The sequence below is a fragment of the Ovis canadensis genome, chromosome 1, assembly GCF_042477335.2.
Source record: "Ovis canadensis isolate MfBH-ARS-UI-01 breed Bighorn chromosome 1, ARS-UI_OviCan_v2, whole genome shotgun sequence".
NCBI classification, from domain to species: domain Eukaryota; kingdom Metazoa; phylum Chordata; class Mammalia; order Artiodactyla; family Bovidae; genus Ovis; species Ovis canadensis.
In genome coordinates this window covers 12994023-13021557 of record NC_091245.1, presented here as the reverse complement: position 1 = coordinate 13021557, position 27535 = coordinate 12994023, and the positions used below count along the sequence as shown (strand labels likewise).

The following is a 27535-nucleotide window of genomic DNA, read 5'->3' as shown; positions in this document are numbered from 1 at the left end:
CGGAGAGGCCAAGCTTTCCATAACAACATTAGACTTACAGCAATTGTGTTAAGTATGCACTATTATTACCTCCATTATACAGATGAGGAAATTGAGACAAGTGAAATTTAGCTACCTGCTCAAGGTGGCCCAGCCTCATCAATGGTAGAGGTAGCGTTTTTTAAATTTTAGTTTTTTATTGAAGTATTGTTGATTCACAATGTTGTATTACTTTCAAGTGTACAGAAAAGCGATTCACATATATGGAATCTTTTCAGATTATTTTCCTTTATAAGTTATTACAATACAATGAGTATAGTTTCCTGTGCTATAGAGTAGGTCCTTGTTGGTTATTTATATTATATGTAGTAGTGCCTGCATATTAATCCTAGACTCCTAATTTATTCCTTGCCCTCTTTCCCCTTTGGTAGTGGTAAATTTGTTTTCTGTGTCTGAAAACTCACAGAATCATCATCTTCCAGACCTCAGCTTTGTTCCTCCTCCTCCATTTCTGCCACCAGCCAGGTGTCTGTTCCGGCTCGTCTGTGCCCTTAACCACCGCACATACTTGTCTCTCTAAAGGGCAATAGGGAGCCACTGAAAGGTTTTTACCTAGAAGGTGACACATTTGTTTTCTAAAAACAAATCATCCTGGCACCACTTTGGATAATGGATTAAATCGAGCTAAGGATAGAAACAGGAGGCTGTTGGAATGTCTCCAAAAAACGAGAGCCTGGATGAATGAGGGAGGTGGCAGACAAAAGGAAACAGATTTACGAGCTCTGCTCGAGTCAAGTCCAGAGGACTTGGTTTTGGATCGGATTAAGGGGGTGAAGAAGGGTGAGGCCGGTACAAAGGTTTCTGACTCGAGTAATTCCGCGGACACTAAAAGTCATTCACTGATGAGACTTCCGAGAAGTCTTATTTTGGACACGGTGAGTCTGCAGTGCAGAAATGCGGCCGGGACCTAGGGTAGAGGCCACCCTTGGGGTCCTGCGAGCCCACCGGCGGGAGCTCTGGGGGGCGCCCAGCGCGCCTCCGGAAGCCGCGCGCGCAGGCGCAGTGTGGCGGCGGGCGCCCCCTGGCGGGCGGTGGCGCGAAGGGACCGCCCCCAGCCTAGCGCTGCCGCCGCCGCCGCCCGCCTCAGCCCAACATGGCGATGCACAACAAGGCGGCGCCGCCACAAATCCCCGACACCCGGCGGGAGCTGGCGGAGCTCGTGAAGCGGAAGCAGGAGCTGGCGGTGAGGGCCGGCACCGGGGGTGCCCGGGTGAAACCCCCGCGCTTGCCCCCGTCTCCGGGCCCGGGCCCGGCCGCTCCGGGCCGTTCGTTACTCCCCGGGCGCAGCGCGGCGGCTGGGAGTCCGCCGGCCTGAGGACGGCTGCGCATTGCGCGGCCCGCCGGCGCCTCGGCTTCCCGGCCGGGCGGATCTGGCGCCGGGAGCCGGGGGCGGGGCGCGGAGCGGGGGAGGGGGAGGGAGGCTAGGCCGGCGGAGGCGTGGAGGGAGGTTGGCGCCCGCGGGTGGGGGCTTCCGTGTGGGAGCCTGCGGCGGCGAGGGTCCGCGAGCCCCGCGGGCTGGATGAGGGCGGGCGGCTCTGGGCTCTTGGAGCGATTGGGCGGCAAGCGTGCCGGCAGGGTGGAGGAGATCGGCTCCGGCTTGGCTGTGGGAGGTGGGGTAGGAGACGGATGTGGGAGGGGAGACCCACACATCCATTCTGACCTTTGGAGGATGGAGGGGCGTTAATGTCTTTGCGGGGAATAGGATTAGATCCGTTGGATGAGGCTTTTGATGGGCAGGCGTGGGATGTGTTCGGGGACTTCTTAGAAGATGACAGGTGAGGGGGAGCGGACTCAGCCTAGGGAATTAGAAATTGTGACACGCGCCTGGGGCCCCTTGCTCCCTGGTGGCTAAGCCGTCCCTCCCCTTGCGTTTTTGGCTGGAGCACCGGGAGGCGCATCTTACCTGAAGCTGCCCTTCCAGGTTTCCATAGCAACCGGCCGCCCGGTGCAGGCGGCCTTTCGGAGCTTGCAGGGAGGCGAGCGAGTTGGCGCTGGAAGGCTGCTCACCCTTCCCTCTCCGGTAGCGGTGTCTTTTGTGCGTGGGAGTGGAGACTGCTCACCTTCTTCCTCCGCGGTTTCTTGACAGCTGGGTTTCCACGAAGCCTCTGAGTATATACAGACTTTTGCCTGGGTGTACATTTTTCTAGGGACAGAGTCTATTTCATTTTATTCTTAAAGGCACCCAGCAAGACAGGTCTAGACTGTCTTGTCTGAAACAGCCTGCCCCTACCCATGTCATCCCTCTCTCCACAAGGCTGACTCGGTGTCGTTGAACTTGAATTTCTAAGCCTGATACCAGGATGTCAGTTTGGTCCGACTTAATGCTTGCATGTAAAAGGCATCAACTGTTTCCTTGTCTTTCACCTCAGGAAACACTGGCAAACTTGGAGAGACAGATCTATGCTTTTGAAGGAAGCTACCTGGAAGACACGCAGATGTACGGCAACATTATTCGTGGCTGGGATCGGTATCTGACCAACCAAAAGTGAGTGACAGAAGCCTGTAGTGTTGCTTTGTGCCCTACTAATGTTTGCATTTGGTGCTTCCCTGGCGGCTCAATGGTCAAGAACCCGCCTGCCAGTGCAGGAAGTGTGGGTTCCTTCCCTGGGTCAGGAGGATTCCCTGGAGAAGGCAGTGCCAACCCACTCTAGTATTCTTGCCTGGAAAATCCCACGGACAGAGGAGCCTGGTGTGCTGCAGTCCATGGGGTCTCAAAGCATCTGACACGACTTGCAACTAAACAGCAACAACTGTATTTGTGATCAGGACTATGTATGTCCTTGGCGGTAGCTTTGGAGGGAAGCAGTAGTAAGGTGGGGTGGACAGAGGTCTGCATTCGAGCTTGGTCTCTGGTTCAACCCCTGCCTCACTGAGTAACCCTGGACAAATCCTACACAGTAGGGGAAGTCTGGCCAATGGCACAGGGTTGTGTGAGGCTTAAATGGAATACAGCATATAATACTTTATATACCAGCATGCCTCTTGCTATTTTGTACATTTTAATCAGTCAAGAGTTCCACCCTCACAGGATTTGCCCTACCTATATGCCAACTGTGCCTTGGTTTATTTAGTAATATTATTCTTAAAAATGTTCTAATTTTTTTTTGAAAATTTTCGAATCTAGAGAAAAATTGAAAGAATAGTTCATGATCTCTTGATCTCCTTCACCGATCACCAGTTAGCTTGCTGTCACGTTTGATTTCTCTCTCTTCCCTTTCTGTAATTTATAAGCACACACTATGCGGGCATGCCTGCTTAGTCACTCAGTGGTATCCAACTCTTTTTGACCCCACGGACTGTAGCCTGCCAGGCTCCTCTGTCCATGGGATTTTCCAGGCAAGAATACTAGAGTAGGTAGTCATTACCTTCTCCAGGGGATCTTCCTGACCCCGGGATCGAACCTTGGTCTCCTGCATTGCAGGCAGATGCTTTACTATCTGAGCCAACAGGGAAACCCATACATCCCCATATCTATACTTAAAATTTAAAAAAAAATTTTTTTTAAATAATTATAGATACATAGGCAAAAAACAATACAGAGAGGTTCCATATATCCTTCACTCAGTCTTCCGCAGTGGTTGGGTTTTATGTAACCATTTAGTACAATGGTAAAAGGAGGAACCTGACCTTGGTACAATGTGTAAGTTTAGTTCTATCATTTTATCAAGTGGGTAGCTTCCTGTAACCACCACTGCAGTCAAGATATAGAACTGTTCTGTCACCACAAAGATCTGCCTCCTGCCACCCCTCTGTAGTTGTATCTCTCCTTTCTTCCATATATGTGTATATATACTTTCTGCTAAACCATTCAAAAGTTAAAAGCAGATCTTGGACACTTCGTCCCTAATTGTGTTAGCAGATACCTCCTAAGAATAAGAGCATCTTTCTTAATGTAACCACAATTATGCCTAGAAAATTAGCACTACATTAATAGTATTATCTAATATACAGTCTTTATTCATATTTCCCCAGTGGCCCCCAAAATGCATTGCTAGCTCATTTTCAACCAGGTAGTGTTTGTGCATTGCATTTGGCTGTTATGTGTCTTTAGTCTCTTAATTTAGGATCTTCCCAACCTTTTCATGGAGAAGACAATGGCACCCCACTCCAGTCCTCATGCCTGGAAAGTCCCATGGATGGAGGAGCCTGGTGGGCTGCAGTCAGTGGGATCACTAAGAGTCGGACACGACTGAGCGACTCCACTTTCACTTTTCACTTTCATGCATTGGAGAAGGAAATGGCAACCCACTCCAGTGTTCTTGCCTGGTGAATCCCAGGGACGGGGAAGCCTGGTGGGCTGCCATCTATGGGGTCGCAGAGTCGGACACGACTGAAGCGACTTAGCAGCAGCAGCAACATTTTCAGTGGTGAGCTTGTTTATGACATTATCTTGTAGAATGTACAAATTGTAGGTTTTTCTTGTTGTGACTTCATGAAGGATCCTTTAAATACTTTTGGCAAAAATGTTGCATTACTAATTATGTACCTCTTGTTTACCTCTCAGTTGTTTTCTCTTTTTTTGACTGCCCCATGCCATGTCGGATCTTAGTTCCCTGACCAGGGATTGAACCTGTGCTCCTGCAGTGAAAGCATGAAGTTTTAACCACTGGATCACCAGGGAAGTCCTTGTTTGCCTTTCTGTTATCAGAAAGCTCAAAACGACAGATTGGCCCATTGTTGGTGCTGCTAAGTTTGATTATGTAATTTCACAATTGCAAAAGTTATTTTTTTCTCTTCATAATTGACAATTAATTTCAGAGGTTATACTTTTTTAGAAGTGTGGATATGCTCCTCCCCCAGTTTGTGTCTCTGGGTTTAGTGTCCATTGTTGATTCTTACCTGAATCAGGTATTATAAAGGAGGTTGCAAAATGATGATTCTAATTTCACTGCTCCTTCTGCATTTGTTACTAGCATTCTGAAAGCAGAATTGTCCCTTTTTATCTTCTTTCCCTTTCATTCTGTCTCTCTCTCTCTTTAGAATCCTTGTAGATGCATGGACTTAAAACCCAAAAACCCCCCAGTGTATTGGGGTCTAGTACTGTCACTTTTTTATGCTAAAAGTTTATTTTATTATTTAGTACAAATTCGTTTATTGAAATCTATACAAAGGAGTACATAAATCATGAATTTACAACCCACTGGCTTTTCACACCCCAACACACCCATCATTATTGTTTTTGATGCTCATTAGTCACTCAGTTGTGTTCAGCTCTGCGACTCTAGGGACTGTCACCCGCCAGGCTCCTCTGTCCACGGAATTCTCCAGGCAACAATACTAGAGTGGGTTGCCATTCCTTTCTCCAGGGGATCTTCCGGACCCAGGGATCGAACCCCGGTCTCCCACATTGCAGGTAGATTCTTTACCAGCTGAGCCACCAGGAAAGCCTCATTTGTCCCAAACATGGCCAGAGGGAGCCCCTCCAGCTGATCCTTTGATGTCACCCTGTGATCTGAGCACCTGGCTGTTTGCTGTCCTTTTGTGCTTTTCTTGTCCCAGGCCTGGCAGCAGTCATTTCTCTGAGGAGTCCTGGTTCTTTCGTTAAATCTTTTAAACTCAGGTTATTAAACAGAGATACTTCATAGCACTAGTCTGTGCTAGATGTTTTTAATAATAGACATTAAAATAAATACATATTTAATACATGAAAATGACTCTGAACCTAAAGCTAAAGTAATCCCATGTGTCACAGTGGATCACATACCATACATTGGAAAACACTGCTATGTATGTAGGCATTCAGCATGAATGTCATTTTGGTCAAGGCAAGTGGTGTGGAGGTGTTTCCGTAATGAACTTCATAATTTAAAAAAGACTTCCTTATATTTGTCCTGGGGCATCCTCAGCTTGAGCCATAGGAGTAGCTTGGTGCTTGCAATGAGTTTCTTGTGTGTGTTTTAGAAACTCCAATAGCAAGAACGATAGAAGGAACCGGAAGTTTAAGGAAGCAGAGCGGCTCTTCAGTAAATCCTCAGTTACTTCAGCAGCTGTAAGTGAGGTGGGGGTGGGGGGCAGGATCTTTCTGTGGCCCATTGTTAAGGAAGCCCTTAGTTAAGTTTCTGTGAGTTTTCCCTTTCCCGTCTGTCTGTGAGTAGGGTGTCTCTTTCCTTTCTGTCTGTGAGTGCTCTCCTGAGACCTGTAATAATTTTTTTGGTAACTGGTAGTTTTGTCTTTTAGGCAGTGAGTGCTTTGGCAGGAGTTCAGGACCAGCTCATTGAAAAGAGTAAGTTTATTTATTTATTTATTTTTTAACTTCATCAATTTATATTTGAGCTACCATCACTCCTATATTTAACTTCTGTCCAACTGTGTATCTGAAGACTGCATATCTTTTTCTTGCCTCTTTCTGGAAGTTAGGAGCCCTTTTGGATATCCTTAATCATGTCTTTCTCTGGTGGAAGAAACTACCATGTCCTTCCTGCCTTTTCAGTCACATGAAGATTGACTTTAGCTGCTCAAAGACACAGAAATGTGTTTTCACTCCTGTTAAGTCTTAGGAAATTTTTTTTTAGTTAAAAATAACCCTTTTATCATGGAACATTTCAGACATATCTAATAAATCCCCGTGTACCCAATTTGATCATTCTTAGGAAATTCTGATGCTATGACGGGAATGTACCTGTGTGTTCTTAAATTTAAAATGGAGAGCAGATTGTATTTACCTTGTAGAGAAATTGTATCATTCTGTGTACTTAAGCCATACAGTCTGACTCCTTTCTAACTTCTCGTAAGACTTAGAGCTTAGAGACTTAGAGCTTCAGGTTTGCCTTTCTGCATCAGACTCTAGGTAGACGGACTGGATGGTCTCCGTGCGGGTCGGGTCACTCTGAAGCTCACCCTGCATTTTGCACTGTGGCTGGGTACTTTCCCATGGCATATCTTGTCGTGGGGTCCAGTTGTTTTGTTTGCATTAGGGCAGTGGTTTGAGGAAAATGGATTTTGGTAGTTTGGGAATTAGAACTACTCAGTGACTTCTGTTATTATCTCTGTATACAGATTTCTGAGTTTTTAGCCTCGTCTCTAACTCATTTCCCTGAGCTTTAGTCATGCATTTCTAGAAAATTCTAGAAAATGTCTTCTAGATATTTCCACTCAGTCAGACTCATTTTGTCTAAAACTGAGCTGTGCCGTTTTCTTCAAAGTGTGTCTGCCCAGTTATTTTGTTAGAGAACTCTATTCTCCCACCTTCAAAACTTGGTAGGTGGCTTTGACTCCTTTCTACCAACGTCATCAGTTGGACTAAGTCCTTTTTTTTTCCCCCTTTACTATGATTGTCAGAATGGTTTACTTTGCCTTTCACTCTTTTTTCCTTGGTACAAAATCTCTCCCTTGTCCCCACATTTTTGTATAACACATTCTATGGAATGACCCCTGTGTTCTTGATCTTTGGTCAATGGAGGAAACAACCTTTTCTCTTAGAATTTGTACTTTTATGTCTTCATATCTCAAGGATTTTGGAGTTTTATATTTTGGGCATTTATTTTTAAAGTGTTTTGAAAATTTTCCTCGAACATGCATTGCTTTTGTTTCTTTTGCCTTCTTATGTACCTGCACTAGGAAGAGAATGGATTAGCATAGTCCCAAAGGGGAATTGTATGCTAATTAGTGAAGCATTGTATATTTTTGTTAAAAGAGTAAAGTAAGAAAATAATGAAAAACAAAACAGGCAGATTTTATCCAGTTCTCCTGTAAAAGGATCAGCAGTCTCCCCTTTCTGTTTTACTGGGCTTCTCTGAAGCTTTCATCACAGCAAACCCCTCCGGCATCCACATCATTGCGCAGGTAAGTGATGCTTGAGTGTGGTTCTCCGTGTCTTCCTTTCTGCTCTGCCTTTTAACCTTTCATGTTGATCTGAAGTCACTGCCTCAGACTGTTCAGTAGCTAGTCCTTTAAGTGGAGTGTCTCATTTGTAGATTTATGTAACTTAAAGTCTGACGTTACTTGCTCTAAGAGTGAGTTGCTCAGTTTTATGTCAGTGACAGGCAAACTCACGTGTCTTTTCACGGTGGCAGCATGAGTCGACTGCCCGCCTCACTGCTGTGCCCGGAGATATGGTAACTCAGTTCTCTTGCTGCCACTTGCCTTCTGCTTCCGTGAGCTGAGGGAGAAGACGACGATTACTTTGTGGTCTCATTCTGTACCTTAACCGTGGCTAATCTAGTCTCCCTAGCTCCAGTCCCTCTTACAAACTGCTTCTAGCCTAAAAATCCTAAAACATAGGTTTGCACAGAGAATGCAATACATATTAGTTGTTTGGTGTTCCTTCCCTGTTCTGAAATTCAGGATGACTTCCTCTCGTTATCGCCTTTTAGCAGCTCTTTTACTGCTCATAACCTTGACTGATTGTTTGGAATTTGACTTGTGTGTTTGTAGATCTCAGACATGTTGACATTTGAACACTTACTTGTGTTCTGGACATGAAGGAAACACTTTACTTTTCATTATCTCATTTAATCAAAAGCTACTCTTTGAGGATACACACAGAGTATAAGTTCCTTGAAAGTAGGGAACAGGCTGTAGCCCCCAGTGTCTATCTAGCTCAATATCTTAATCATAAGAGATACTCAACACATGAGAGATAGAATTCCTGTTTTACAGACGAGAAAACAGGCTTAGAAAGGTTAAGTGACAAATCAGTTCTCCTAACATCAGCTTGCATCATCCCCTTAGATCAGATCTCCTAGCCTGACAGTTATGTCTCCTCTCAACTGTCACTTCTCAGGCTCTGTTTAAGAGGTGTTATTTGATTTATTTGTTCCAAGTACACCTTGTGTTTTCTCACCTCTGTGCTTTTGCTTGTGCTATTTTTTGTACTTATTTTGCCTTCTCATTTCTTTCAAGGTCCAGTGTAAATTCCACCTGCAGTGAAACTTTTCCACAATAATCTACTCTTTCTTCTCTGACGCCCATAATACTTAATATCCATATCAGCCATTTAGAATATCACTTACTGCCTGGGTTCTCAATTCTTAGGGCTTTGATTTGATGAAGGCAGCTTTGTATGTGTTTGCACATGCATGGGGGTACATGTGTACCGGCCTTTATAGAATATGACCAACTCATGCATCCACTGATTCAGAACTCCCATAGCAACTGCCCCCAAATGAGTCAGCAGTTGATTTTGCTTCCGAATGTATTTGAATAGAACTGCAACATAGATAAAATTTGCCATATCGTATTTGCCTTTTTCTTACTTGTCTCCCACCTTTTTAGTTAAACCTTCTCTCCCTTGTGCCCAGCCCCTCCTCCGTTAGTCCCATATCCCTTCTTTCATACTGGGATCCAAAGTTTTCCTTTTTTTTTTAAATTTTATTTTTAATTGGAGGATAATTATTTTACAGTGTTGCGATGGTTTCTGCCATCCATCACTACAGATCAGCCGTAGGTATGCCACGTCCTCCCCCACTCACCTCCCTCCCCATCCCAGCCCTCTAGGTCATTGCAGAGCACTGGATCCCAAATGCTTTTGCGACCACGCACACCCTGTCAGCCTGTTCCCTCCCCAGCCGGCGCCATTTGCGTGCTCTGCGATGACGATTTACTGTTGCTAACTGTGGCTGCGCTGGGACTTCGCTTCGGAGAGTGGGCTTCTCTTGTCCTGGTACTCGGGCTCTCGAGGGCGTGGGCTCAGTAGTTGTGGTGTGTGGGCTTTCCTAGTTGTGGCGCGCTGGCTTAGTTGACCCACTGCATAGACAAGTGTTTATTCTTAACAACTAGACCTCCAGGGAAGTCCCGGGAGATGATACATTTTTACTTGAATAAATAGAAATGGGTAATGGAGAGAAAGACTGTCCTGACCATACTTCTCCATCTTACACTCATCTTTTTATATTTCATTAGATTTTTTTTTTTTTTTGGACTTCCCTGGTGGCTCAGACGTTAAGGAATCTGCCTACAATGCAGGAGACCTGGGTTTGATCCCTGGGTCGGGAAGATCCCCTGGAGAAGGAAATGGCCACCTACTCCAGTATTCTTGCCTGGAGAATTCCGTGGACAGAGGAGTCTGGCAGGTTACAGTGGGGTCACAAAGAGTTGGATAAATAACGTGTTCTCATTATAAGTCAGGCTATTCAGAGGTGAATGTGGAAAAGGTTATTTATTTCCTGAGGTAGCCAGCATTAACAGCTTGGTTTTAATCTAACATCTATTTCTGGACATAATCACACATGCAGAGCTGGAGTTTCTGTTTTTTTTAAATAGAGATCAGTGCATCCTGTCTGCTTTTTACTGTTTTGTCACACATGGCCCTGCCAGCTCAGTACACACACTGAGAACAGTGTTGAGTGTGATTAAAGAATGTGATTTGGACTCCAGCCATCTGGTTTGAATCCCAGCTCTGCAGCGTCTGAGCTATGTGACTCTAGGCAGGTCCCTTAACCTCTCCAGGCCTCCATTCCTTTCTCTGTGAAATGGACATCGTAACCGCAGAGCTTTTGTGAGGGTTCCCCGTATTAATATATTTAAAGTGTGTACAGCAGTACCTGGCTTACGGTAAGGACTGTCCTGTCAGCTATTGTTAGTGTCTTTTATTCTCTGTCTTTTTTTTTCTGGCCATGCCATGTGGCATGTGGGATCTTAGTTCCCTGACCAGGGACAGCTAGGGAAGTCCCATAAGATTTTTTTTTTTTGGCTGTACTGCTCGGCATGTGGAACTTCCCCAACCAAGGAGTGAACCCATGCTGTCTGCAGTGTAAGCATGGAGTCTTAACCACTGGACTGCCAGGGAGGTCCAGGCATCTTGCATTCTTTTTAAAAGCTCAAAAATACCTGCTAGTCTGGTTTTGCCTCCTCTGTTGATGAATATTCCCATCATCTCTGTTTTCCCCAATGTGAATGGTGTCAAGTAGACATCCTTGTACCCATATGCTTTTTTATAATGCAGTTTTGATTTCTGTATGACGGTATCCCAGAAGTGGCATTACTGTGTTAGAGTGATATTCATAAATATAGTCCAGTTACTGTCCGTGGCATAAAGGGCAAGGTGTATGTGGTCTTTGTCCCCTTTCCTGGCACAGAGCTCCTAAAACTCTTGGATGCTCCAGAATATAAAGAATGACTAGTATGCAAAAGAGCAGTCAGAGAGCTTCAGATGGGGGCTTTTTCCCTGAAAGACCAATCCTTGAGTAGAAGCTTGGAACTTTGAACCTTACCCCTGAAACCTCTAGGGAGGGCTGAGTTTGAGATTGGAGACTGAGTTAATTAATCATACCTGTATAGTGAATGGAAAAGGAAATGGCAACCCACTCCAGTATTCTTACCTAGAAATTCCCATGAACAGAGGAGCTTAATGGGCTGCAGTCCATGGGGTCACAAAGAGTTTGACATGACTGAGCGACTGACCACGCATAGTGAAACCTCTATGAAAACCCCCAAACGATGAAGTTACCCTTGGTGAACACAATGCGGTGCTGAAAAGGTTCCCAAGCCAGATAAGGCAAGGGATGCTGCGCCCCTTCCCATGCCTGGTCCTGTGTGCCTCGTCCTTTGGCCTGTTTCTGACTTGTATCCTTTATAATTAACCAGTGACAGGAAGTAGTGTTCCTGAGTTTTGTGAGCTATTCTAGCGAATCATTGACCTCTGATTTATAGCTGGTCTGTTGGAGGTATGGGAGGCCCAGGACTTGTGTCCAAAGTAGGGAACACTCCTATGGGACTGAACCCTGAAACCGTCGGTCTGCCCTGACTTCAGTAGTTAGGGTCAGAATTAAGTTGAATTGTTGGCATCTGGGGAATCAAAGAATTGGTGGTTGGTCTTGGGAAACAACTCTGGACTCACTAAAAAGAATCATGTCTTTCCCATTCTTAAAGGCGTACCTTGGGAGAAATCTTTGGGATAAAATAAGAGAGAAAAATATAATTTTATTATTACTCTTTATTAGAGTAAATTTTCAGTCTACACAAATAGAGGCAAAATAATGAATCCCTGTGTACCCGTCACACTGCCTCCCAACCATCACACCATGGCTCGTCCTGTCTCATCCACACCCTACCTGCCCTCAGCTCCACCCCCTGTTTCATGTTGAAAGTCTCAGAAATCTATGCCTATTTCTTGTGTACACCATGTATCTCCTAATGATCGTTTTTAAATTGTGGTGAGAACACTAAACATAAGATCCACAGATTTTTTAAGTGCACAGCGTGCTCTTGTTAACTGTGCAGAGCTGCAGTGCAGCTCTCTCATCAAAGAACGATAGCACACTCACCGCCTCCCCCAGCCACCAGTGCCCACCGGCCTGCTCTCTGCCTCTGTGGGTTTGACTGTTTTAGATTCCTCATAAAAGTGAATCGTGCAGTATTCGTTTTCCTGTGGCTGGCTCATTTCACTTAGCGTGATTCCTCCAGGTTCATCCATGTTGTGGCATATGGCAGGATTTCCTTCTTTTTAAGGCTGAATACTGTATTCCATTGTTATGACTTTACCCAGTCATCTGCTGATGGACATTTAAGTTGTATCCACATCTGGGCTATTGAATGATGCTGCAGTGAACACAATGAGAGTGAAGAAGCTGTTAAAACTCAACATTCAGAAAACTAAGATAATGGCACCCGGTTCCATTACTTCATGGCAAATAGTAGGGAAACAATGGAAACAGTGACAGACTTTATTTTTGGGGGCTCCAAAATCACTGCAGATGGTGACTACAGCCATGAAATTAAAAGACACTTGCTCCTTGGAAGAAAAACTATGACCAACGTAGATGGCATATTAAAAAGCAAAGATATTACTTTGCCAACAAAGGTCTGTTGTTTTTCCACTAGTCATGTATGGATGTGAGAGTTGGACTATGAAGAAAGCTGAGCGCCAAGAATTGATGCTTTTGAATGGTGGTGTTGGAGAAGACTCTTAAGAGTCCCTTGGACTGCAAGGAGGTCCAACCAGTCAATCCTAAAGGAGATCAGTCCTAAATATTCATTGGAAGGACTGATGCTGAATCTGAAACTCCAATACTTTTTCCACCTGATGTGAAGAACTGACTCATTTGAAAAGACCCTGATGCTGGGAAAGATTGAAGGTGGGAGGAGGAGGGGACGACAGAGGAAGAGATGGTATCACCGATTCGATGGACATGAGTTTGAGCAAGTTCCAGAAGTTGGTGATAGACAGGGAAGCCTGGTGTGCTGCAGTCCATGGGGTGGCAAAGAGTTGGACACTACTGAGTGACTGAACTGAACTGCAGTGAACACGGGAGCACAGATACCTCTTCAAGATCCTGATTCAGTTCTTTTGGATAAATACTCATAAGTAGGATTACTGGATCGTATGATACTTATATAAACGGTAGTCTCTTTCTACTGTAATTACACTTTAAAAACCCTAAACACAGCATGTATTCATTTCAGTACAGTCGCTCAGTTGTGTCTGACTCTTTGCGACCCCATGAATCAGCACTCCAGACCTCCCTGTCCATCACCAACTCTTGGAGTTCACTCAAACTTGTGTCCATCAAGTCGGTGATGCCATCCAGCCATCTCATCCTCTGTCATCCCTGTCTCCTCCTGCCCCCAATCCCTCCCAGCATTGGGGTCTTTTCCAGTGAGTCAGCTCTTTGCATCAGGTGGCCAAAGTATTGGAGTTTCAGCTTCAGCATCAGTCCTTCAATGAACACCCAGGACCGATCTCCTTTAGGATGGACTGGTTGGACCTCCTTGCAGTCCAAGGGACTCTCAAGACTCTTCTCCAACACCACAGTTCAAAAGCATCAATTCTTCGGCGCTCGGCTTTCTTCACAGTCCAACTCTCACATCCATACATGACTACTGGAAAAACCATAGCCTTGACTGACTGAGTGAGTCAAGTTGCTCAGTCATGTCTGACTCTTTGCGACCCCATGGACTGTAGCCTACCAGGCTTTTCTGTCCATGGGATTTTCCAGGCAAGAATACTGGAATGGGTTACCATTTCCTTCTCCAGGAGATCTTCCTGACCCAGGGATTGAAGCCAGGTCTTCCGCATTGTAGGCAGACGCTTTACCATCTGAGCCACCAGGGAAGTAGTAGGACCTTTGTTGGCAAAGTAATATCTCTGCTTTTCAATATGCTATCTAGGTTGGTCATAACTTTCCTCATACTGCATGTATTTATTTGTTCAGTCTGGGCTGCGTTGGGTCTTTGTTGTTTGCACAGGCTTCGTCTAGTTGCAGTGAGCAGGGGCTGCTCTTCATTGCGGTGCACAGGTTTCTCACTGGGGTGGCTTCTCTTGTTGCGGAACGCTGGCTCTAGACTCTTGGGTTCAGTATGGTACCAGCATGGGCTTCCTTGTCCTATGGCATGTGGAATCTTCCCGGACCAGGGGTCCAACCTGTGCCCCCCTGCGTTGGCAGATGGATTCTTAATCAACCAGGAAGTCCTACCTCTCTTTAATGATGAATAATACAGGCATACTTTGTTTTATTGCACTTTGCAGATACTACACTTTTTACAAATTGAACAGTTGTGGCAACCCTGTGTGGTCAGATGATGGTTTAACATTGTTTAGCAGTAAAATATCAAATTGCCAACATCTGCTGGACCATGGAAAAAGCAAGAGAGTTCCAGAAAAACATCTACTTTTGCTTTATTGACTACGTGAAAGCCTTGGACTGTGTGGATCACAACAAACTGTGGAAAATTCTTCAGGAAATGGAAATACCAGACCACCTGACCTGCCTTCTGAGAAATCTTTATGCAGGTCAGGAAGCAGCAGTTAGAACTGGACATGGGAAAACAGACTGGTTCCAAATCGAGAAAGGAGTATGTCAAGGCTGTATATTGTCACCCTGCTTATTTAACTTACATGCAGAGTACATCATGCGAAATGCTGGGCTGTAAGAAGCACAAGCTGGAATCAGGATTGCTGGAAGAAATATCAGTAACCTCAGATACACAGATGACACCACCCTTATGGCAGAAAGCAAAGAAGAACTAAAGAGCCTCTTGATGAAAGTGAAAGAGGAGAGTAAAAATGTTGGCTTAAAACTCAACATTCAGCAAACTAAGATCATGGCATCTGGTCCCATCACTTCATGGCAAATAGATGGGGAAACAATGGAAACAGTGATAGACTATTTTTCTGGGCTCCAAAATCCCTGCAGATGGTGACTGCAGCCATGAAATTAAAAGATGCTTGCTCCTTGGAACAAAAGCTATGACCAACCTAGACGGCATATTAAAAAGCAGAGACATTACTTTACCAACAGAGGTCCATCTAGTCAAAGCTATGGTTCTTCCAGTGGTCATGTATGGAGTTGGACTATATAGTGAGAGCTGGACTATAAAGAAAGCTGAGTGACAAAGAATTGATGCTTTTGAACTGTGCTGTTGGAGAAGAGTCTTGAGAGTCCCTTGGACTGCAAGGAGATCGAACCAGTCCATCCTAAAGGAAATCATTCCTGAATTTTCATTGGAACGACTGATGCTGAAGCTGAAGCTCCAATACTTTGGCCACCTGATGTGAAGAACTGACTCACTGGAAAAGACTCTGATGCTGGGAAAGATGGAAGGCGGGAGGAAAAGGGGACCACAGAGGATGAGATGGTTGGATGGCATCACCGACTCGATGGACATGAGTTTGAGTGAGCTCTGGGAGTTGGTGATCGACAGGGAAGCCTGGCATGCTGCAGTCCATGGGGTTGCAGAGTTGGACATGACTGAGCGACTGAACTGAACTGATTTTTAAATTAAGATATGTTCATTTCTTTAGACATAATGCTGTTGCACACTTAGTAGACTACAGTGTAGTATAAATATAACTTGTATGTACTGGGAAACCAAGGAATTTGTGTAACTCTCATCATTTTGATGCTTGCTCTGTTGTGGTGGTCTGGAACCGAATCCACGAGGTATGCCTGTGTTCCTTTGCATGGATATACCATTTTTAATTATTTATGCATTCATCAGTTGACAGACTTTTGTGTGCTTAGTTGCTCGGTCACGTCCAACTCTGTGATCCCATGGACTGTAGCCCACCAGGCTCCTTTGTCCGTGGAATTTCCCAGGCAAGAATACTGGAGTGGGTTGCCATTTCCTTTTCCAGAGGAGCTTCCCGACCCAGGGATCGAACCCATGTCTCCTGTGCCTCCTGCATTGCAGGTGGCTTCTTTACCCACTGAGCCATCAGGGACGCCCACAGTGAATAATGCCTTGGTGAACATTTATGACCAGTTTTGTGTGAACATGTTCACCATTTCTGTTGGATATGTACTCAGGTGTAAAGTTGCTGGTGGTTTAACTCTTTTGAGGTGCTTTCCAAGGTGACGGTACAAGTTTACATTCCCATCGGCCCCAGTGGAAGGTTCCAGTTCCTCCACATCCTCACCAACACTTGTTACTGTTTTTCTGTTATAGCCACCCTAGTGTTAGGGAGGGTTATCTCCTTGTAGTTTTGTTTTGCATTTGGTCCCATCACTTCATGGGAAATAGATGGCGAAGCAGTGGAAACAGCGTCAGACTTTATTTTTTGGGCTCCAAAATCACTGTAGATGGTGACTGCAGCCATGAAATTAAAAGACACTCCTTGGAAGAAAAGTTATGACCAACCTAGATAGCATATTCAAAAGCAGAGACATTACTTTGCCGACTAAGGTCTGTCTAGTCAAGGCTATGGTTTTTCCTGTGGTCATGTATGGATGTGAGAGTTGGACTGTGAAGAAGGCTGAGCGCCGAAGAATTGATTCTTTTGAACTGTGGTGTTGGAGAAGACTCTTGAGAGTCCCTTGGACTGCAAGGAGATCCAACCAGTCCATTCTGAAGGAGATCAGCCCTGGGATTTCTTTGGAAGGAATGATGCTAAAGCTGAAACTCCAGTACTTTGGCCACCTCATGCGAAGAGTTGACTCATTGGAAAAGACTTTGATGTTGGGAGGGATTGGGGGCAGGAGGAGAAGGGGACGACAGAGGATGAGATGGCTGGATGGCATCGCTGACTCGATAGACGTGAGTCTGAGTGAACTCCGGGAGATGGTGATGGACAGGGAGGCCTGGCGTGCTGCGATTCATGGGGTCACAAAGAGTCGGACACGACGGAGCGACTGAACTGAATGACTAATGATGTTGAGCGTCTTTTCCTGTGGACCTTGGCCATTTGTATATCTTCTTTTGAGAGCTGTCTATTCAAATCCATTGCTGATGTATTTAATTCTTTTTTTGTCTTCTTGAGTTCTAAGAATTCTTTAATATATATTCTAGATACAGGTCTTTATCAGATATATGATTTGCAAATATATTTTCTCCCATTTTGTGGGTTGTGTTTTTTTTTTTTAGGTAGCATTGATTTATAAGTGTGATATGTACATTATATTTTGACTTCTGTGTATACTGCAGCGTGCTCACTACCAAAAGTTTAGTTTCCATATGTGACCATATACTTGACCCTATTTGCCCATTTTGCCCCTGCCTCACTCCTGTGGGTTGTGTTTTTACTTTCTGGGTGTAATTTGCAGTTCAAGCATTGTATATAAATGATACATAGTTCACTGTACTTATTTTTTCTTTTGTTATGCTTGGTTTTGTGGTCTTATCTAAGAAACCATTGCCTAATCCAGTGAATTTTAAGAGTTTTACAGCTTCTGCATTTGACTCTCTGGTCCAGTCTGAGTTAATTTTTATATATGGTGTGAGATAGTGTTCCAACATCATTCTTTTGCATGCGAATATCCAGTTATCTCAACACCATTTGTCAAAAAGACTGTTCTTTTTTCATTGACTTGTCTTGTCATCCTTGTTGAAAATCAGTTGACCACAAATGTAAGGATTTATGTCTGGACTCTGAATTCTGTTCTCTTGACCTATATGTCTGGTCTTAGGCCAGTACCACACGGTCTTGGTTACTGTAGCTTTGTGTCGTAAGCGTTGAAGTTCTTGTGCTGATTTTTCATGAATTCCACTTTGCTTTCAGGACAGGATTGGTTAGTCTACTCTTTCTAGCTTCGTAGTGTTAGAGCGCCCTCTTCTGTTGTCATAAAGTGTTCAAAGGCAGGGATCCGTCACTGCTGAGATCTGCTTCTATTCTCTCCTTTCTGCTCTTTTGGGGACTACCTCTTTGTTTCAGCTCTAATATCCTTGTGCTACTCAATTTGAAATCTCTTCCTAGAAGTTTATATTACAAAGACATAACAGGAAGAAAGTTAATCCTTGGTTCTGCTGTTCACCTAACTCCTTTTGAAAATTTTTAGAAACAGGTAATGTACACATATTTGGGATTCTTCATCAGTTCAGTAAAGTGATAGTCTTCTCCTCCCCCATCCTTTTATATTAAGAGTTTCAGAGAATTCCTTTCAGGAAGAAAAAGTGTACCTTTACCAAACTATGTGTAGTTTTTCTTAAAAACATCTATTTATACAAATTCTTGTTAAATTTACTTATTTAATATATCTGAGGGATATTTTAAAATCTGGAATATGTGTCAACTGAAAGGTATTATTACCACTTTTAAAATAATATTCTTAAGGCTTCTCGGAGTAACTTAGGTGGTGGAGCTCTTCTCTTCCTTGGCCCTTTTTCTTGATGGAAAGTCAAGATTCCTGTGTAGTTTGGCAAGGAACCAGAGCCAGCTGTAGGATCTTTTCCCAAGGTCATCTCTCACCTCCTGAAGACTTATATAATGTTTTTGATAATGCTTCTTGTGTAACTGTTAATCCCATTAGTGTATTCTGTGTTTCAATAGCCCCTGTAGCAAGGCTGTCTTGTGTGGTCCAGTCTCTCGGGTGTTCTTAGACCTGTCGCCTCTGGTTACACTGTTTCAGATTACAAGGTTTTCAGCACTCTGGTAACTTTGATGCTTTGACTAGATGTGTCTTCCTGTCAGTTGGAATATGTGGTCCTTGAGGGTAGTACCGTGTGTTTCAGTGCTTGAAAATTCTTTTCCAGACTGATGGACAGACTGCCTGAGGAGTACTGATGATGCTTTGGGGCCTTGTGTTTCCTCACTCCAGGGGAGCCAGGAAGTGGGACGGAAAGTGACACTTCTCCAGACTTCCACAATCAGGAAAACGAGCCCAACCAGGAGGACCCCGAGGATCTGGATGGATCTGTGCAGGGAGTGAAACCTCAGAAGGCTGCTTCTTCTACCTCCACAGGGAGTCATCACAGCAGCCATAAAAAGCGAAAGAATAAAAACCGGCACAGGTCAGTGGCAGGGACCACACTTCCCCAAGCCCTGCACGTCTGCCCTGTCCCCAGCCACTTAGAGCTTCCACTGACCATGGCCGTGAAGGGTCTGTACTGGAATAAACGTTCTTCAGGATTGGTGTGGTCTTTCTGTTGCTGATGGGAAGAAACTCATTTGGTCTGAATGAAGCAGGCTAGTTTTTCTCTAAGGAAGGAGTTGCTGGGCATTAGAGTAACTGTGGGGGCAGACATCCTGCTTACTGCTTCCAGTGTGAAAAGTGAAAGTCACTCAGTCGTGTCCAACTCTTTGCAACCCCATGGACTGTAGCCTGCCAGGCTGCTCTGTCCATGGAATGCTCCAGGTGAGAATACTGGAGTGGGATGCCATTTCCTCCTCCAGGGGATCTTCCTGACCCAGGGCTTGAACCTGTGTCTCTTATGTCTCCTGCATTGGTAGACAGGTTCTTTACCACTAGCGCCACCTGGGAAACCTGTTGGGAAGCTGCAGAATGGGCTAAGCCTTTTGCCTCCTAGTCCTGATCCCTGCCTACCCTTATTCCCTGGAGAATGGAGAGAATGAGCTGATGTGCCTTTTTACTTTTTGAATACAAGGTTTGTGATTGCTTATGATTTCTCTATATATCTTCACAAATTGCTGATTTGAGTGTCAGAGGAACAATATAAAGGCTGTAATTTACAAGAGCACCTTCCTAGATAATGTTTGTTCACTGTGTTTTTTTGTAGTGCCTAATGAGCTAGGAAACACACCAGTGGACAGAGAGGTTAGGTGTTACCCAGACAGGATTTCAGCGTTCACTCTGCTTAGGGTTTGTATGATAGTGCCGGGGCCTCTTAGCTTAGGTAATTTAAAGCCGTCCAGTTGCACTCAGAGAGGGAAATTCTTAGTTTTTCCAGGAAGGAATCTTGTCCTGGCCTCAAACCTTCTTCTGGGAGGTATGAAAACCAGACATCCAACAGGCTGGCTTTTGTCCTGCTCCTCTTAGGAGCCTGCATGCTGAGGAGATGGAAGGGGGTGTGCAAGGAATGGGTGGGGTCCCCTGTCTTTCAGTTTGCCTCTGGGCTGGGCTCTCCTGTAGAACATGCCCTCTTGCACCCAGGGCATTACAGTTGTTAGCTTGATGGATGTGGCAAGCAGGGATAATATAGAATTAACTGGTAACAGGTTTAAGCCTCCTTGGCATCAACTGATCCTTTAATTCTTTTAAGAGTTTTTCTTGTCATTGGTGGTGGTGGTTTTTAGATGCAGGAGCAGTATATACTCCAGAGAGTGACTGAGGACTGCAACTTAATATTTTTCTGCAAACCAAAAATCACCAGGCCAGTCTTATAAGCATAGTAAGAGAGAGCAAAAATTGCATCTCTTTGTCTCCCCTTTTTTTTGCTTAAGTAAGGCTACAGGTTATTTGATTACTATGATAAGACTGATGCCAGTTTATCATGAATAACAGAGAACCATACTCTTTAAAGTATTTTTTTTAATTGTCAAGATAAAAAGGTTATGCTCTGTGTTGCTTTTTTAAAGTTTACTCCAGGGTAATTTTAAATATAATAATTTATTTTCCTATTCCAGAGTATCTAGAGGGGGGGGATAAATTCCTTGAAAGTTTCTGGGACATTTTTTTTTTTCCATTCCTGGTATGACAGACTCTCTGTAGCTGTTGTGTATTTCAGGTTATACCTTATTTTCCTTAATGATACAAACAGCTGATAAAAAGGAATTAGACATTGAACTTAACTTTCTCCTTACAGATTGCTAGTAGATTTCCATAGGAACAGCTTTTCCTGCCTTTCTTCTCCTGGCCTTAGAAGCTAACTCCTTCCAGAAAAATACTAGGATTTAAAAAGATCTTTGGTGGTAGTTATTGCCTTCACAGTGGGGCTTTTTGTTTGGAAAGCAGAATCCTTTTGTCATCCCCCTGGTTTAGTATCTGGCTGGATTTCTCTGTGGACCTTAGGGACGACTCATCTGCCCCAAGGGAAGAGAATGGAATTGATTTCCCTTCTTTCTGGAGAAAACACGTTTAGCACACTTTCTCAGATTCCTGCCATCTTTAGTGTGGAATTGTGTCTGGCCCAAACCCCTCATCCCTGACCAGTGTCTTAGTTGGTCCTGCAGACTGGGGGGGTGGGGGTAGGGGGAACACTTTGTCTACACATGTTTGTGATTTTGCTCCAGTACAGTATTGTTTCTCCTCCAGTGTTCCACACTCCATATCATCAGATAAAAGTCAATGGTAAATTATTTCAATAAAGGTATGAATACCCACCATGTGCAAGGCATTGTTTAGTGATGAGTAAACTAAGTGGAAATAAATAGGTACCTTAGCAAAAGAAATAACTTTTATTTGACCTTTTCAAGAATATGAAAATCTATCAAATAATCTTTAGCATTCATAAATTGATCACAGGATTCTAAATTCTTATGCTTTACATGATATCAGAACAGTAAATCCCAGTGTGTTTAAAGAAGAAAGTTGAAATTACAACCTATAGCTGCTCTGACAGGTTTTTACTACTATACCAAGCTCTAGAATTCTAGGTAGTTTATGAAGTTTTCATTAAGTAGGTACAGTCTACTTCTTTAGTTTCTGATCAAAGTTAGACTGAAAGTTAAATTTCTGACAGTTCCTGGTGTGTACACTCACTGTATGCTTTTCCCAAATGTCTTAAGTGAAACTGTTGCATAAAGGATGTTGAAGTTAAGCTTTATTCCAGCTTTGCTCCTGCAAACATTAGCTAGGAGGAAATAACAGCCGTTTTGCATATTGCTTTACCATCTGTCTATAGCCTGAAAGGTTCTGGAGCCAACTAAGGACGGGTGTCATGCCCCTGGTTAATGCCTTCTTTAGAGGTCTGCCCCAGCCCATGGTCCTTTAGCAGAGATGGCCCAAAGTGGCTCCTCTGGGCTTCTGCCAGCTAGACTCTTGTGGCTTGGGTGCTTGTGGATGTTAACTTCCCTGCAGACTTTGGTGTTCCATAGTAGTAGTGCTGACATAAACAGTTAACTTGCCTTCCACCATTTCAGGGGCAGGGTAATATGGCTCTATGATTTATGGAATAAGACTCTGGTTCGACCCTTGGCTTCTAGCATGAATGCTGGGAAAAGAAATACCATGTTTGGGCACAAATATAAAACCTGAGTTAGAAATTGCGAAATGTTTTTTATCTCCAAAAATTTACGATGTTTTAATCTTTCATTTGAGCAAAAGTACATTATGCTGAGTTGTTGGTACTGTCTTCAAAGCACCTTTCATTATGTGACTAAACCCTTCTTTCTCTGTTTCTTCTAATCCTCTGTTTATTTTTCATTACAATTAAATATTTTAAAAGTCCTAACCCTCAATCTAGCAGCTAATAGAAGGCCTGCAGGTATCTATAGTTTTATAATGAAATAACTTTTCTTATTATCGTCTTTTCTTTTGATATGAAATCCACTGAAGGAAGGGAGTCTCCCAACCCCAGAATCTTTGGTGCTTTGATGTTTGAAACTTTGTGGCTTAAGATTCTTAAAACTGATATTGTTTCTACAAACTTGCTAGGGTGGCTAATCAACTAATTTATTCAATTAGTATATTATTAACGTCTATTGCTTTCTTCCTTTCAAATGCTGCCCCTCAGCCCGTCTGGCATGTTTGATTATGACTTTGAGTAAGTTTGATTTGAACTAGTCTTTGTGCTGTGTTGTCTAGTGTGTAGAGATCAGTATGCCTTTTTGAGACCTTTCTAACCGATAGTTTATCTGTTTAATTATAGGTGTGTATATTAGGTTAGGCTGGGAAGTTTTTTTAAAAACAAAAACATGATGGAGGTAACATTTTTTTAATAAGTTAGGCAAAATTAAGTAAACTTCACTTTTATGCATTTCGCTTTCTTGAAAAAATAAGATAACCTTTACTTTAATTCATATTTAAATTGATGTCCCGGCTTTGCTTCATAAGGAGGTTAATAGTTTAAGATCTTGATATTTTGCTGTGGGAAGATTTAAAAATTGAAATTTGTTTAATTTCTTTTGTGTTTCGTGTCCAGAAATACAAACTCCTAGTCTCTTTTCTGTTCTTAATTACTCTGTATCTCAGACAGCGATGTTGTTGCAGGACTAGTATATTAACATAGAGCATGACCTCTTAATCCAAGCCCTTTAACATGTCATTTTGGGATAATTTCTAAAAATTGTTTGGCTTTCATAACTGCTGTTGTATATTTCTTTTTGAGTCATCTAAGTTTACCTTGTGGCAAGAGTATCTGCTCATGTTTTTAATAAATACTTGCTCAGTAATATCTGGGTAAACAACTAAATATGACTTAGTCTAATGAAGAATGTGGGTTTTACTTAACCAAATAGTCTTTGTTATAGCTTGTGCCCTATGCAGTAGCTGGTTCTTGGACCCTTTTTCTGTAAATTAAAATGCAAATATCTTTTATCTTTCCCATCACAGGATTGATCTGAAGTTAAACAAAAAACCACGAGCTGTAAGTATCAGCCAGACCATTTCAGAGAGGCTGGTAAATTTTGAAAATGGTTAGAAAGATGTATTTGCCTTCAGAGCTTGAGTGTTCCTAATCTGGGGTCACAGTTCTTATTTTAACAAGTCTGGGGTGTCCATCTGGACACAGTTCAACTTTTAGATTGATGTTCTTTTGTTACATTTTGAAGAGAGAAAGGGTCACATATTTTTAACTGAAGAAAAACTCCTATTTGATTAAATAAACATACTACTCTTTCTCACATCCTCATCCTCCCCACCCCCTGCCATGCCTCTGACTGGTGAGTTCTCAGGTCTAGTAAGGAAGACTTGATGCTTCTGTCCCTTTGTGGGACTCAGAAGACAGGCCACTTTCAGATGTGAAATGTCCATTGCATTTGAAACAGAATTTTGATTACAGAACAGTCGCCTGGCAGGGTTGTTGATGAGAATTTATCAATGTTCTGCTGAGGGTAAGTTGGGACTTGTGTTTTTCTCTCTTCAGGACTATTAGAAGCCTCATTAGTGCAGATGCTTCCAGGCTGCAGAGTCTTGCTTCTCTCCTCCGACCTCACAAAGATGAGCATCCTTCACCTGAGTGCGTGGCCATCCACCTCTGCTTTCCCAGACCCCAGTGCCTGTGACTCAGAGTCGTTTGTTCTGAAATGTGGTGACAAACAAGTCATTTCCATAAGACCACACTGGATCATTTACTTTGTGTCATTTTTAGTAACAGAACTGCAGGAAGACACACAACGCAGTTATACTCCCAACAAGTTGCTAACTGCATTCCTCCCTTCTCGGAAGGAATGTCTCGCCCGGCCGCCCCCTCCCCCCCCCCCCCCCCCAAACTGGCTGGCACCAGCTTCATCCGTCATGCGCACGGAGAAATGTTCTCTGGGTTTGTTTTATGCTGAATGTAGAACACAGGTCACATTTCAGAGGGAGGCTGTAAATATCTGACGTTTTCTTATTTTGTTTGTGTTTTATCATTTTTCTATTATTGTTTTTACCATCTTATTTTCTTTGGGGACTTTTTGTAATGCCATTGTACAGCTCATACCTTCCTGCTGACATATCTGATAATCTGTTTTGTGCAGTTGCCAATATTCTTAACTGAATGTAATCTGGTTTACCATAAATAGAATGGGACTTGGCTTTTTGTTTTTCTGCAGAGGGAAGGTAAAGAGTGTTTATTTAATAATTACCTACCTTAAATCTTTCTGAGTTGAAAGCAGTTTCATGTTCAAGGAACAAGAAAAACTGAAAAACATAAGTTTAAATCAACCCTTTTAAAATATTTTTATTCTTTTGTATAAATAAAATTTCACAGGCTTTGACTTCTCATGCTTTACTTTTTAAAAAAAATTTTTAATTGAAGGATAATTGCTTTACAGAATTTTGTGTCATGCTTTACTTTTAAACCTGAGATTGTTTTTTGTTTTTTCACTTATTTATTCGTATCATGCCTTATGGAAATTTCTCTTTTTCCAACTTTTCTCTCTTTGATGATATTTGCCTGGTTAAATATTGCTGTAAAAATCACTAAGGCAAATGGAAGGGCTCCAAATTGTACCCAAAACTGGTAATGCCTGGAGTTCAAGAGCAGAGTAAATGACAGTTTCACGGACAGGCCACACCACCAGCAGACGCCCCTTCCTAATGGAGTGGACGGGCTCAGGAACCTGCTGCTGGTCGTTACCTGCCTCTGGAGCAGTGGCCACCCACCTTGGCTGCACATTGGAATCACCTGGGATGCTTAAAAAAACACTGATGCCTGGGTCCTACCCGCCCCGTAAAGACTCTTACTTGGGTGTAGTCTAATGGTGGAGATACTCTTTCTAAGAGTCCCTGGCATTCTGATAAGAAGCCAAGTTGTGACCACTGCATTAGGAGACTGGATTGTTTGATTTAAGTCCTGTGTCCAAGGGATAAGCTGTGGAGCCTCACCTTTCCTTTGACTCGATTTAGTCATAGCCCTTTACATACTTCCAAATCTTTGTTAGAAAAAATATGTCCCATTTGTGGTAATATTGGTAGACTTAAAATATGGATGGCGGCTATTATCAAGACACATCTACCTTGTCAAATGTTTGCAGATGCTTTCACTCTTGTTCTCAAATAAACTTTCCTTTTTTGACTCTGTGGCTATTTAGATGTCTTTGCTTATGTCTTTGGTAGTAGAACTTCAGGGATTTTTTTTTTTGAGGAAATCATTTCTTATATATAGACTTTTCCAAAAGACACAGACAAACCCCACTAAGCTAAAGACAGTAGAAACCAGAAACTTTCTGTATCCTTTTTTTTTTTTTTCCTGTTTCTCCTTTCCCAGGAGGAAAAGATGGGATCTCTGTGGTTTCCTTAACCCGGAGGACAGCATGCAGAAAGCCTGAAGCTAGTTTTGACTCTCATAATTTTACATTTGCTAGAGACAGAATAAGTGAAAGTCACTCAATCCTGTCCGACTCTTTGCAACACCATGGACTAGAGCCTGCCAGGCTCCTCTGTCCATGGAATTCTCGAGGCCAGAATACCGGAGTGGGTAGCGTTCCCTTCTCTAGAGGATCTTCCCACTCCAGCTCTCCCGTGTTACAGGCAGATTCTTTACCATCTGAGCCACCAGGGGAGCCAGAGGTAGAATGCCTGCTTTTAAAAAGGTGTATTATTAAGAGCATATCTATGTATATGAATACCTCTGTATATATATAAAGTCATGATTAGAGACATGGGTAGCTTCATACGTATTTTCTCTGAAGTTTCATCATTGATTAGGAGACCTCCGAACTTCTGTAAGTTGGCCAGGCGTACTGAAGATACAAGGGCCTGAGAGTTTGTCTAGGTTCCCTGGTTCAGGAAAAAAACCATCAGGAGGTCTCTGTCTACTGCGCCTGTGATATTTGTAACTTTGGTTACTGGCTAAGTTTAAGTTTGCTTGACTTTATAGAAAAAGAGGATAAGGTCATGACTTTGATCTCCGCGACCATGCTAGTGGAGGAACATGTTTATTGAGGTGGCAGTTGCCTTCAAAAGCTCCCCTGTGTAACACTTGGTGAGGTGGTCTGCTGGGTGGCCTGCATCCTCCCATCCTAGCAACTCCCACCGGCGACCCCTGCCCTGGAATGGCTGCTAGGACCACCGAAAAGGGGCTCCCTTCACCAGGTTGGTTGTGTTCGGAGTACTGCTTGGTTTCCTGTCTTTAACCTTCTCCTCTCTAAGATGGGAATAGGATGTCGTTTGCTCCTTACAGTAGTTATAAAACGTGGAAAAGCCCAAGCACTTTATGCCTTATTCTGGGAGGATGGTGCCTGTACAAAGCTTCCGAGGGAGTCTCAAGTGCATATCTTTCAGGAGCTCAGGACTAGCTCACAGTGTTGTAAATACCATCAGACCCTCAAAGTTGAACACGGAGAGTGGGAACAACCCACAAAGTAGAAGCTGAGAAGCTATTTGGGGCCTGGGGAGAGACCGAGGGAAGTGTCATGAGGGCCAGTGAGGGTGGAGCACCCGGCCTGTCCAAGCTGCTGTCCCCATCTTGGGGGCCTTCGGAGTGCTGTAGGAAATTGATCTAGAAATAGGTGAAATGTTTTCATGATAATGGAGTTTATTCCCTTTACTTAGAAGAAAATCCCTTATGGAAGAGGAGGAAGCAGGCATTAGCATTACTTCCGATTCCCAGACTGGTCTTTGGGTGCTGGGGTAACGTGGGTACCCTGTGAGTATGTATTCTAAAGAGGCATTGTTGGCATCTTGAGCTATGTGGTAAGTAAGGGAACTGAAGCCAGGATTATAGGGCCTAAGCTTGATGCCGTTTTAAAACACTGTGACTTAGTTTTTGCTTTTATTCTGATTCCTCTGCCCCTTAGCCTTATTCCAAATTACTGAGGCATCATTACACTTAAAAACTCACATGGAGGGGACTTTTCTGGGGG

At 43.5% G+C, this 27535-nt stretch overlaps 1 protein-coding gene across 1 annotated transcript; it reads left to right on the top strand.

Moving 5' to 3' along the window:
- Positions 1-922: 922 nt before the first annotated feature.
- Positions 923-25746, top strand: MEAF6 (MYST/Esa1 associated factor 6). Its single transcript, XM_069548010.1, has 7 exons — positions 923-1222; positions 2409-2524; positions 5941-6028; positions 6217-6262; positions 18948-19140; positions 23580-23613; positions 24112-25746. The coding sequence occupies exons 1-7, from the start codon at positions 1133-1135 to the stop codon at positions 24118-24120; spliced, it is 576 nt and encodes a 191-aa protein (XP_069404111.1). The 5' UTR covers positions 923-1132; the 3' UTR covers positions 24121-25746.
- Positions 25747-27535: the final 1789 nt, after the last annotated feature.